This window comes from Sardina pilchardus, chromosome 3 (genome assembly GCF_963854185.1).
Source record: "Sardina pilchardus chromosome 3, fSarPil1.1, whole genome shotgun sequence".
Taxonomy (NCBI): domain Eukaryota; kingdom Metazoa; phylum Chordata; class Actinopteri; order Clupeiformes; family Clupeidae; genus Sardina; species Sardina pilchardus.
Window position 1 is genome coordinate 18,720,198 of NC_084996.1, and position 11,895 is coordinate 18,732,092.

The following is an 11,895-nucleotide window of genomic DNA, read 5'->3' on the forward strand; positions in this document are numbered from 1 at the left end:
AGCGCTGTGGAGAAAGTCCAGGGGACATGGCAGAGCGTGCAGCTGCCACTCTTACATAATCCTTATTCTCAGACGTGTTTACAGTGGGGAAGTGCGGAGGATTGGACACTCCCTACACAAAGAGGCCCTGCGACTGGAGCAGGGCCTCTCACAAGGGAGGGGGCGGGGGGGACCAGAAACACACACACAGACACACACATACCTTAACACAAAACACACACACACACACACACATACCTTAACACAAAACACACACATACATTACACACACCTTAGATAGATAGATAAATAGATAGGTACTTTATTGATCCTCAAGGGGAAATTCAAGAACCTTAGCACACACAGTCACACATACCTTAACACACACACACACACACACACACACACACACACACACATTCCCATTCACACAGACTCTCTCTCAGGGACACGGAGGGACGTGTGCACACATTCGGTTGTTAAGTGCGACGTCACATCACAGGCCCCAAAGCTCCCTTGTCCATAAACGTTTACTGGCTCAGCCTCCCGGTCATAACAACCTGTAGACCTTGTCACCATCACCTCCATTTTAGGGCTGAAAAGAGTCATTAGTGTAGCTGTGAAACTAGATGATACCAATGATGATCAAGGGTGAGGTCCAGGACTCTGCGAAAAAATAGGGTTTTATTATGTTGAGGCACAAAGTGAGTAGTAGAATATATTTTTATTTTTCCCCCCCTTTTTGGCTTCTCTGAATAGTGGAAAAAATAGTTTCTTTTACTGTCTATGGGAAAAAACGAGGTTCCAGCTGGAACCTTTAAAGAACTGTCGGCAGGATAGATTAACACACAGACACTTTCATTAACAGACAGACATCAACGTAATCTCATAGAAATGCACACATACAGTACACAAAGACACACGTATGCAGTCTACACACATTTAGATCTCAACCCCTATGCAATTGCATGTTACATTTCAACAGTGATATCATTGAGCAGCTTCCGTGAGGGTGTATTTTCACAAATCATCCAAAAACTTCACCAGCCTAAAGTTCTTGGAATTCGTCTAGTGTGTTTGTTGCAGCGCTGAGATTAAAATAAGACTGAACTCTGATGTGTACCATATGTTTATGTTTGTCCTTTTTTATTTACTGTTTATGTTTATTCTGTGTGTCTCTCTCAGTGTTCTGACCCAGGCCACGTCGTGGTCACACCCGGCGGCCATCGCTCTTGGACTGTGTGAGCCGGACGAGGCCCCGACGGCCAGCACTCACACACACACTCTCACACATGCGCGCACACACAGCCCTCTTTAACCTGCCTCGTCAAATGTGAGCTGCCAGACCTCAACATAGCAGCCAGTGGAAAACCAATCCTCAGGTGTGTGTGTGTGTGTGTGTGTGTGTGTCTGTCTGTCTGTCTGTCTGTCTGTCTGTCTGTGTGCGTGTGTGTGTGTGTGTGTGTGTGTGTGTGTGTGTGTCTGTCTGTCTGTCTCTGTGTGTGCCTGTATGTGTATGTGTGTGTGTATGTGTGTGTGTGTGTGTCTGTCTGTCTCTGTGTGTGCCTGTATGTGTATGTGTATCTGTATGTGTGTGTGTGTGTGTCTCTGTGTGTCCACGTCTCTTTAATTAAACTCAAATGGGTTTCAGGGGGATTTTATGGGGATTAAGATGAATTACCTTCAAATGAATTGGCCACACATTTATTCTAATAACATTCTTTCTCTTCTCCTCCCCTTTTCCCGTTCTCTGTCTCTCTATTTTTCTGTCTCGTTTCCGTTCTTGCTCCTACTTCACATTTCTGTCTTTTCCTTTCCTTTGCATTCTCTTGCTTACAGAAAACAAAGGCTTGCCCTCTGTTCTCCTTCTGTTGAACAAGTTCAACAAAGTCTTAAACAAACTCCGAACTTCAACCCAGCAGGCTTCTCTCTCTCTCTCTCTCTCTCTCTCTCTCTCTCTCTCTCTCTCTCTCTCTCTCTCTCTCTCTCACTCTGCCTCTCTCTCTCTCCCCCCCTCTCTCTCTCTCGCTCTGCCTCTCTCTCTCTGTAGCTAGCTCAACAGGTCTTTGAACGTGGCCCATGTCATTGTTCTTCATTCTTCTGCATGTATTTTTGTGCTCTTTGTGATGTGTTGCTTTCATGAGCTGAAAAAGAGGCCTCGCGTCAGTCAGTCAGTCTGTCAGCAGCCTTTCTTTCTCAAAGCCGCCTCCATTGCTTCCACGCACAAGTGCAGATTTTATGGACTTTAAAACTAGCCCTTCACTCAGAGAGAACTCATGAACACATGCATACTGTATGTGTGTGGGAACATCATCTAGATTTTAAAACGAGCCCTTCACTCAGAGAGAACTCGTGAACACATACATATGTGTTTTGGAACATCATCTAGACTTTAAAACTAGCCCTTCATTCAGAGAGAAGTCATATACACACACAGTACATACAGTATGTGTCTGGGAGCATCGTCTAGAGAATTTATGCACAGCTTCCATACTCTCAACTGTGAATTCAAGCCCTCTAAATGCCTGAAAACTCTGTTTAAGCCTACTCATGCAACTGCTGTTTTAGCCAACCCTCACAGTCCCGTGGATAGACAGAAGAGACTTGGCATCATTATGTGACTATCTATCCTGTTTACTTGTAGCTATTTCATGTTTAAGGTAACCATGTTTAAGGTTTAGCTTCTGTGTCATACAGTACACTGTTCCGGAGTCTTCCGAGCTTCCATGTTGCGATGTCTGCCGTTCATCATGTTATGGGCTTGGTCCGATTACACGATTTCAGCTCTGATTTTGCCGCGATGTTGTCGTTGGCGATGCATGTCCAGCGTCGTGCCCGAGTATGAAAAGTTGGGAACGATGCCAAAGGAGGAGCGGCTTTTGTTGAAATGTGACATTTTCGACGACAAGCGATTTGTTGTCTGCGACGTTCCATGACGCCACGCCGATAAGATGAATTACCTTCAAATGAATTGGTCACACACACACACACACACACACACTCTCTCTCTCTCTCTCTTTCTCTCTCTCTCTCTCTCTCTCTCTCTCTCCCCTCCTCCCCTTTCTCCATTCTCTGTCTCACGATAAAAAGTCTAGCATGCAAGACACCCAGTGTGGCCACTGCCGCCGTGACAACACGCGATGTAAAGGATGACATGCACGATCTTGTAATGTGGCCCCTAATCTCCGCCACCAAGACGTGGCAAGAATGTACTGTATGGTTATATAAGCGCGCAGTCTGACAATCCTAAAACACCATTGTACCGTAGAAAAGCAAAACAATTGTGTAATCCGACCAAGCCCTTATACTGTTGTTTGTGTGGGGCCGGAGTCAACATGACACTGTCTCATTCTCGTCATAGCAATAGACCTACAGAAGATCAGCGTAGTGGTCCACATGTCAGTGATGCTCCTCAGAGGGTTGGACTCGTTTATTGTGTGGCAAATAAAAGTGTGCTGACATCCATGCTGTGGATGCCCTGTGCTCTCCGTGTGTGTTTCTCTCCGTGCCAGTGGTGTGTGTGTGTGTGTGTGTGTGTGTGTGTGTGTGTGTGTGTGTGTGTGTGTGTGTGTGTGTGTGTGTGTGTGTGTGTGTGTGTGGTGTGTGGTGTGTGGTGTGTGGTGTGTGTGGTGTGTGTGGTGTGTGGTGTGTGTGTGTGTGTGTGTGTGTGTGTGTGTGTGTGTGTGTGTGTTACGCACTGATACCAATCATCTGGGCTGGTGGCGAGTGAAGTCAGGCTAAATATACACACTGGCCTGAGGCAGCAGCTATTGATCCAGGGTGATAAATATAACCAGCTCTGGAAGTTCAGCTCATGAGGCTCTCTCTCACACACACACACACACATGCACGTACACACAGACACATGCATGCACACGCACGCACACACGCACGCGCCCACACACACACACAAGAATGTACACACACACATATACACTCAAATACTCACACACACACACACACACACACACACACACACACACACACACACACACACATGTGTACACACACAGACACACGCATGTACACACACACACACACACACACACACAAACAAACACACACAGTACACACATATGAATACTCATTCAATCAATCATAGACATGCATGCATACACATGTGTACACACACACACACACACACACACACACACACACACACACTCTCTCTCTCACACACACACACACACACACACACACACACACTCACACATATGAATACTGACTTTCTCACTCACTCACTCACATACAGTACGTGCATGCACACACACTCACTCACTCACACACATACAGTGGACACATTCACTGACATGTAGACATGCTTGCACACACTCACACAGAGGTCAGAGTCTCCCCATCTTTAAATAGACATTTGCATGTAGGGTCTCGTACACGGCAGGAGTTTAACTAGGGTCACATTGACCACTGTTGCTATTGTTTGCCTGCCTGTCTCATATCGCAACAGTAGCCCTGGGATGACCCAGCACTCGCCCTGGGACCATCCTCAACATAACGATTAGAGAATCAATCACTATCGATGTGTGTACATCGTCTCCACATATATCTGACACCACATCTATTCTAAATCAATCAGGTGTCCTAAACTAACCTTGTATCAACACAAAACCAGTTAAAGACATAAATGGGGGGGTTTTGTAATAATACCTGACACCACATCCATTCTAAATCAATCAAGTGTCCCAAACTAACCTGGTCTCAACAAAACCAGTAAAAGACATAAATTATTTTTTTTTTGTACTTTATAATACCTGACACCACATTCATTCTAAATCAATCAATCAAGTGTCCTAAACTATCCTTGTATGAACAAAGAACCAAGTCTCGCGAAACATGGCTCATTTCTTAACTTGAACAGATAAGAAAATATTTTTTTATTGATCAATTGATTGAAAACATTTCCAACCCCTATCAGGCCCTGGTTCTGCTGGACATTGGGAATGGTAACGCAGAAAACAGAAGTGTGTGGACATGGATGATTTTTGTGAAATGCCAGCTTCTCATCCCAGTCCAGTATGAAGCAGACTGAGTGAATGCTGACACCAGCTGAAATGAGTCTGTATTGGACAGGTGCAGTAAGATTATTCTAGTTCCACCTCTGTTAGAGGTTCTTTAAACGAGAGAACACTTTGATGTTCTGACGGTCCTGAGAGAGCACCCTGATTTCTTGGCTCTGAGGACAGCAGAACTGACAGGTTTGATGACTACACAGCACAGCACCTTGCTGCCTCCTCCAAGAGGCTGACAGCTCAGCCTTATCACATAAGCACCTCATGATCACGCCATCCTCCTCTCCTCTCCTCCCTCACCGTGCCTCATGATCACGCCATCCTCCTCTCCTCTCCTCCCTCACCGTACCTCATGATCACGCCATCCTCCTCTCCTCTCCTCCCTCACCGTACCTCATGATCACGCCATCCTCCTCTCCTCTCCTCCCTCACCGTGCCTCATGATCACACCATCCTCCTCTCCTCCCTCACCGTACCTCATGATCACACCATCCTCCTCTCCTCTCCTCCCTCAGCACACCTCATGATCACAGCATCCTCCTCTCCTCTCCTCCCTCAGCACACCTCATGATCACGCCATCCTCCTCTCTTCTCCTCCCTCACCGTACCTCATGATCACGCCATCCTCCTCTCCCCTCCTCCCTCAGCACACCTCATGATCACGCCATCCTCCTCTCTTCTCCTCCCTCACCGTACCTCATGATCACGCCATCCTCCTCTCCTCTCCTCCCTCACCGTGCCTCATGATCACGCCATCCTCCTCTCCTCTCCTCCCTCACCATACCTCATGATCACGCCATCCTCCTCTCTTCTCCTCCCTCACCGTGCCTCATGATCACGCCATCCTCCTCTCCTCTCCTCCCTCACCATACCTCATGATCACGCCACCCTCCTCTCCTCTCCTCCCTCACCGTACCTCATGATCACGCCATCCTCCTCTCCTCTCCTCCCTCACCGTACCTCATGATCACGCCATCCACCTCTCCTCTTCTCCCTCAGCACACCTCATGATCACGCCATCCTCCCCTCCTCCCTCAACGTACCTCATGATCACGCCATCCTCCTCTCCTCCCTCACCGTACCTCATGATCACGCCATCTTCCTCTCCTCCCTCACCGTACTTCATGATCCCTCCATCCTCTTCTCCTCCATCTCCTCTCCTCCCTCAACTCCATTCATGATCACACCATCCTCCTCTCCTCCCTCAACTCCATTCATGATCACACCATCCTCTTTTCCCTCAACTCCATTCAGGATCACACCATCCTCCTCTCCTCTTTTCCCTCAACTCCATTCAGGATCACACCATCCTCCTCTCCTCCCTCAACTCCATTCAGGATCACACCATCCTCTCCTCTCCTCCCTCAATTCCATTCACGATCACACCATCCTCATCTCCTCTCCTCTCCTCCTTTTAGTCCATTCATGATCACACCGTCCTCCTCTCCTCCCTCAACTCCATTCATGATCACACCATCCTTCTCTCCTCCCTCAACTCCATTCATGATCACACCATCCTTCTCTCCTCTCCTCCCTCAACTCCATTCATCACACCATCCTCCTCTCCTCTTCCGTCTCCTGACCTCTCTCCGTCTGGCTGTCACTCCTGGCAACCGGCGAGGAGCGGAATGACAGCCTGCATGACCTACTTCCTGAACGAGCTGCCACGGCGACACCTTGCTTTAGCAACCAGGGTTGCCATGGAGAGTTGAGAGGGCACGTCGTCTCCAGCTATTGAAATTGTGTTCTTAATGTCTATAATGGGGAACGCCTGAAAGAGTGTCATCAGTGAACGGTATTTCCATAATAGACCGCTATACAGAGACTGAGAGCATAGGGCAAGCAGGGACAAGACATGAATGGAGCACTAATCAGCAGAGAAGTACGCTCATATACACTAAGTCTCAAGACAAGTATTCTCTCTCTCTCTCTCTCTCTCTCTCTCTCTCTCTCTCTCTCTCTCTTGTTCAAGTTATTTTCTACCAGAGTGTCTTCTTGGATAATATAGTGAAACCAGAGTGTATTGATTCCCATTTCAGTATGCCTGTGTGTGTGTGGGACTGATGAGCAAAGAAGAGGACTTTTTGAATGTGTATGTATATATACTGTATAGTATGTGTGTGTACATTCAGTTTATTCCAGAGTATATTACAGTTTTTCTCAGTTGCTTTGCTGCATTTCTTGAATCATGCACATTTACACAACAGTTACAGTTCTCAAAACAATTACAGTAGTGCAAACTACTACTCAAAATGCTTAGTTTATGCCTCAAACGCATGATGTCATTTTTTTTAATCAACACCACAAAGTTACACATTATTGTTTGTGGAGGGGATTGATTGCAAGACAGTTGACATGTTTCAAAGATTTTTTTTTTCTGTTGACAGACATTGTGTATAAAGGGGTAAATGGCTTTCACAGCATTGTGCAAATGAAAAATGGCCAATATACAGTACAGTAAAACACCCATTGGTCAGAGATGTTCACCCCTGTACATCTTTCCTGACATGCATGTCTGACATACATTACACATACATTGAAATGCTAAACAGACTAGGCCTGTTACGTCAACTAATTTGCACATTTGCATGTAATGACACGAGCGATGAAATAAGACCAATTTGTTTCCAGGGGTAGGACCATTCAACAGGGAGGGAACCAGTATAGTGCATTTCGGCATTAGCCATTGAAAATAAAACCGTTCAGTTTCATGGATGTACGAAAGCATTGCTAAATGTTACAAACGGGGAGAAACTGCTGTAGTGATGTGATAGTGATAAGATAATATGGAGTTTGAACAAACGTTAAAAGTTCTGAAAATTAGCATTCTGAGAAATGTGCCACAGCAACTGAGAAAAAAACTGCAATAAACTGTACATTTCTAAAAGGTTTATTTTCAAGATTGAAACGTCATGCTATGTTTCCCTGAAGGATACACCATAAGGATGTCTATCAAGCGAAGCCTCTAAGTCACCACCAACGCCCACCAGGCAGGCTCGGTGTGTTCGTCTGATTTGTTTTCAAACTCCGCTGCCGTGTGTGTGTGTGTGTGTGCTGTGAGCGTGCGTGCGTGTGTGTGTGAGGAACACATGAGTCTCTGCGTGACCTCGGTGGAGCGGGAGGGCCGAGGCCTGAAATCCCGCGCTGCCATTGGATAAAAGTAGGTCAACTCCGCCGTTCACGTTACCAGACGCCGCCGCTCACGGTAGGTGTGTCCGTGCGGAAAAGCAGCGTGACTGGCGCTCGGCACACCGTCAGAAGCGCGCGCACGGTGCCTGTGGATCTACACACTGCACGTACAGTAACTTATACTGTAGTTTGTCTCACAATACACAGATATTTATGGGAGTTGAACAGTCTGTCATTTTTCAAATCAATAGAAATTAATTTAGTTGCTGAAATAGTTGTAAGGTTCCGCTGAGGGCTTTAATGGATTCTGTCTGGCCTTGAATTGTTTTTCTCTGTAGCCTAAAGCTCTATTGCAGTAACCTGCAAATATTCAATAATAGCCATCTGCAGGGCGGACTTGTGTGTGTGTGCAGTAGCCGTTCATGTGTTCTTCACATCAACAAACTCAGCTTCTCTCTCAGTGCTCAAGCAAAGCGCGCACAGCTTTTCATTTATTTGTCTCATCCAAGCGAGAGGAGTTGCTCCGCCCCTGGTGCTTTACGTCACAGGACCGTGGTATCACACATGGAACTGATCAGCTGCGCGCACCAGACGAGACTAGCGCGCTTTGCTGCGAGTGAACTGCACCGGTGGTGGCATAGCACGGGGAAATCGCGCGCACTCTCTCACTGTATTGCTGTCAGTCAACGGTGATCTACGTGTTCTGATCTGCTGGGGAGTTGGAGTCATTTTTCTACGTTTCGTATATTTTTAAAACTATTTCTCAGCGGAGTGCAGCTCGGTGGAGATGTCTCGACCTGCCCCAATGAATCCAACTTTTCTACCTCCAACACACGGGGTGTTGAAATCTCTTCTGGAAAATCCGATGAAACTACCGCTCCGCCATGAAGGTAGGGTATCTAAAGGCTTTTGGTGCATTCACATTTACGCACTTGTGTTAGTATACAGAAGACATTCAGTGCCGTCTTCATATTTCTGGCCGCCTACTGCGAAACTAGGAGATAGACGAGAGCTCCGTTATTATTTGAATGACAGAGGAGTGAAAGGGTTATTAAAAGTCACAGTCAGAGGTATATACCGTTCAATCTGAGATTTGTCCCGAATGCGGTGCGCAGGAACTGCGCTGGAATGTTGTCTACTGTAGAAACATGCCAGAAGCGTGTTTATTTTAGCTCAATAGACACAACGGATATGTATGCCATTTATATCTGTCATCTTAAGTGTAATATTCTTCGTGTGTGACGTGTGTGTGTGTGTGTGTCTAGGATTTGAGAAGGAGGAGAAAGCGAAGTCCTTGGAGGATGATAGCGCTGCTCCGCAGTCCGCTTTCCTGGGGCCCACTCTGTGGGACAAGACGCTGCCGTACGATGGCGACCACTTCCAGCTCGAGTACATGGACCTGGAGGAGTTTCTGTCAGAGAACGGTATCCCGTCGAGCCCCGTTCAGCACGAACGAAGCCACCAGCCCCAGCACCAGCACCAACACCAACACCGGCACCAGCACCAGCACCAACAGCGCCCGGTCTTGCCGACGCAGACTCCGTCGTCGGTTGTCAACCTCCTCAACAGAGCCGCCAGCGCCACTATGCCTCCCCACGGTTGCCTCCCCAACACAGCGCAGTCAGGTAATGGCAAGCTAAAGCCCCTTGGTACTGTACAACCCCGAATACTTCGACAGATTTCGGCGTAGACATTTCCGACAACAGCTCAGGCACTCCTACTTGCATAGTCCTGGCTAGATAGAGAGACACACAGCACACAAAACAATCAACCAAACCCGTAGAAATGATCAGAGCCGGTAAGCCCAGAATACCCCAGACTTAAACAGCATTCTCTCATTTCCATATAGCATAAGCAGGTGTATCAATGATATGTTAATAGTCTGCATAAAGAGGTGTTAGAGTTGTGTACCGTAGACAGGTGTAAGGTGTGACAGGTGTAATAAGGTGTGTGTCTCGGGGATGGACAGTAAGCTCAGTTTACCCAAGACAGGTGCAAGGTGTGTCTCAGGGATGGACAGCATAAGGCAACAAGCCCCAACACATTAGAACTCAGTCGTTCTCAGAGAGCTACAGGTGTTGGCCATGCCAGGACCTCAGCTGTGGTGCAGGGAGTCTGTTGGTCCATTTGGAGCCTATAGCACTGTAGCATGGGTACTAAATGGGAGTCCATTTGTGCAGAGGTGGAAGTAAAAGTCCTACCACATCTGTGCCAACCATTTGTTTAAACCAGCTGATTCTAATTTGCACGACTCTTCAGCTAGGTAGAGCAGCTAATTGATGAGATCACCTGTGCTACTGTAAATGCACAGGTAGAACCAATACATGATCGTACTTTTACTCACTGAAACTGGAATTTTCCACCTCTGCCATTGTGTTCGAGTCCTACAGTACGTATACTGCTGTTATGAAAGCAAAGATATCAATGTGACTATAATGTCAAAACATACTTTTACACAATATTGACAGCATCATCATGTGGTCCTTTGGTCAGTTTTTAGGATTTAAAGACAGTTAAGATTTGAGAGAATGCACTGGCACACAAGGCCAATGTGGGAAGGAATCCAACACGGTCTTTGGTATTATTTGCCCTCAATGGTGCCTTCCAGACAGCGCTGCCTTCAAGGCACTACTCCCCTCAGTTTAGGGGTAGGATGAGGGTTGAGGGGGGTTAGGATTAGGAATAGGGTAAAGATAGTGCCTTTTAGGCTGTGCTGCCTGGAAGGTGCCGTTGGGGGCGAAAAAACACCATTGAGCAATCAAACCCACTCCACTGATACAATGCACAGACAGCACAACACACAGCCTGCATGCCCTCTGGAGAAAGCAACACTAGCATGTGATTTGGACTGGTGATGTGTGATGCTAATGGTGTCCAACAACAACAACGTATGTGCAACAAGAGAAACAACCCTCACGCTCACTCAACGACACTGTTGTTGGTTTAACTTTGTTTAAAGTGCCTGTGATATATGAGCCCTCAGCCCTCAGCTACTGTTACCAGCTTAAAGCTTAAACTTAAAGCTTTCCAGTTTTGGCTGCCGTTTTTGTTTGCTGTGTCTCAAAAAAGTAAAAGATCACCGCTCATCCTGATGAAGGTCTAACGACCAAAAGCTTGCGCTCGGTAAAGAAAAACATTTTTGCACAAAGATTTGAAGTATGCGAATTCTTCTTAAATTTGCAAGTTTGCTGTATCTCAAAATGTAAATCGACAGGCCTATATGTTGATAGATCAATAGGTCAAATTGGGTAAAGCTCTAGGATTGATCTGAGAGGCACAGGCTACTACAAAGTAAATATTAGGAGCAGGATAGCATTTAGTACACTGCTGACGTGAGGGAGTGTACCAGTGTAATGTGATCTTCTCATTTGTTGTGACATTTTCTGCTGCTGCTGCTGTTCTGTTGTGCTCAGAAGTCAGAAGTCAGTCAAGGAATGCAGTCCAGAAAATCATGGCCTTTTCTTTGGGGGTAAAAAAAGAAAAGTGTGTTCTTAGAATCCACTGGATTTCCTAGAATTAGGGGCACACACTCACACCATCGCTAAACCCCCTTCCCCCACCATTACGTATTCTCTCTCTCTCTCTCTCTCTCTCTCTCTCACACACACACACACACACACACACACACACACACACACACAAACACACACAGACTCACTAAACCCCCGTCTTCCACCATTACGTATATTCTCTCTCTCTCTCTCTCACACACACACACACACACACACACACACACACACAGACTCACTAAACCCCCGTC

At 46.6% G+C, this 11,895-nt stretch overlaps 2 protein-coding genes across 3 annotated transcripts in view; both read left to right on the plus strand.

Annotated features, from left to right (window-relative positions):
* stxbp4 (syntaxin binding protein 4) overlaps positions 1–1,315 on the plus strand; it is a 63,264-nt gene extending 61,949 nt beyond the window's left edge. Inside the window, exon 23 of the mRNA XM_062530953.1 lies at positions 1,165–1,315. Within this exon, the coding sequence (XP_062386937.1) occupies positions 1,165–1,297 (133 nt within the window). The 3' untranslated portion in view covers positions 1,298–1,315. The remainder of the gene's footprint in view (positions 1–1,164) is intronic.
* Positions 1,316–8,741: 7,426 nt separating this feature from the next.
* hlfb (HLF transcription factor, PAR bZIP family member b) overlaps positions 8,742–11,895 on the plus strand; it is a 12,105-nt gene continuing 8,951 nt past the window's right edge. For both annotated transcript variants that reach the window (XM_062532294.1, XM_062532295.1), the window contains exons 1-2: positions 8,742–9,025; positions 9,401–9,760. In XM_062532294.1, the coding sequence (XP_062388278.1) occupies positions 8,923–9,025; positions 9,401–9,760 (463 nt within the window). In that variant the 5' untranslated portion in view covers positions 8,742–8,922. The remainder of the gene's footprint in view (positions 9,026–9,400; positions 9,761–11,895) is intronic.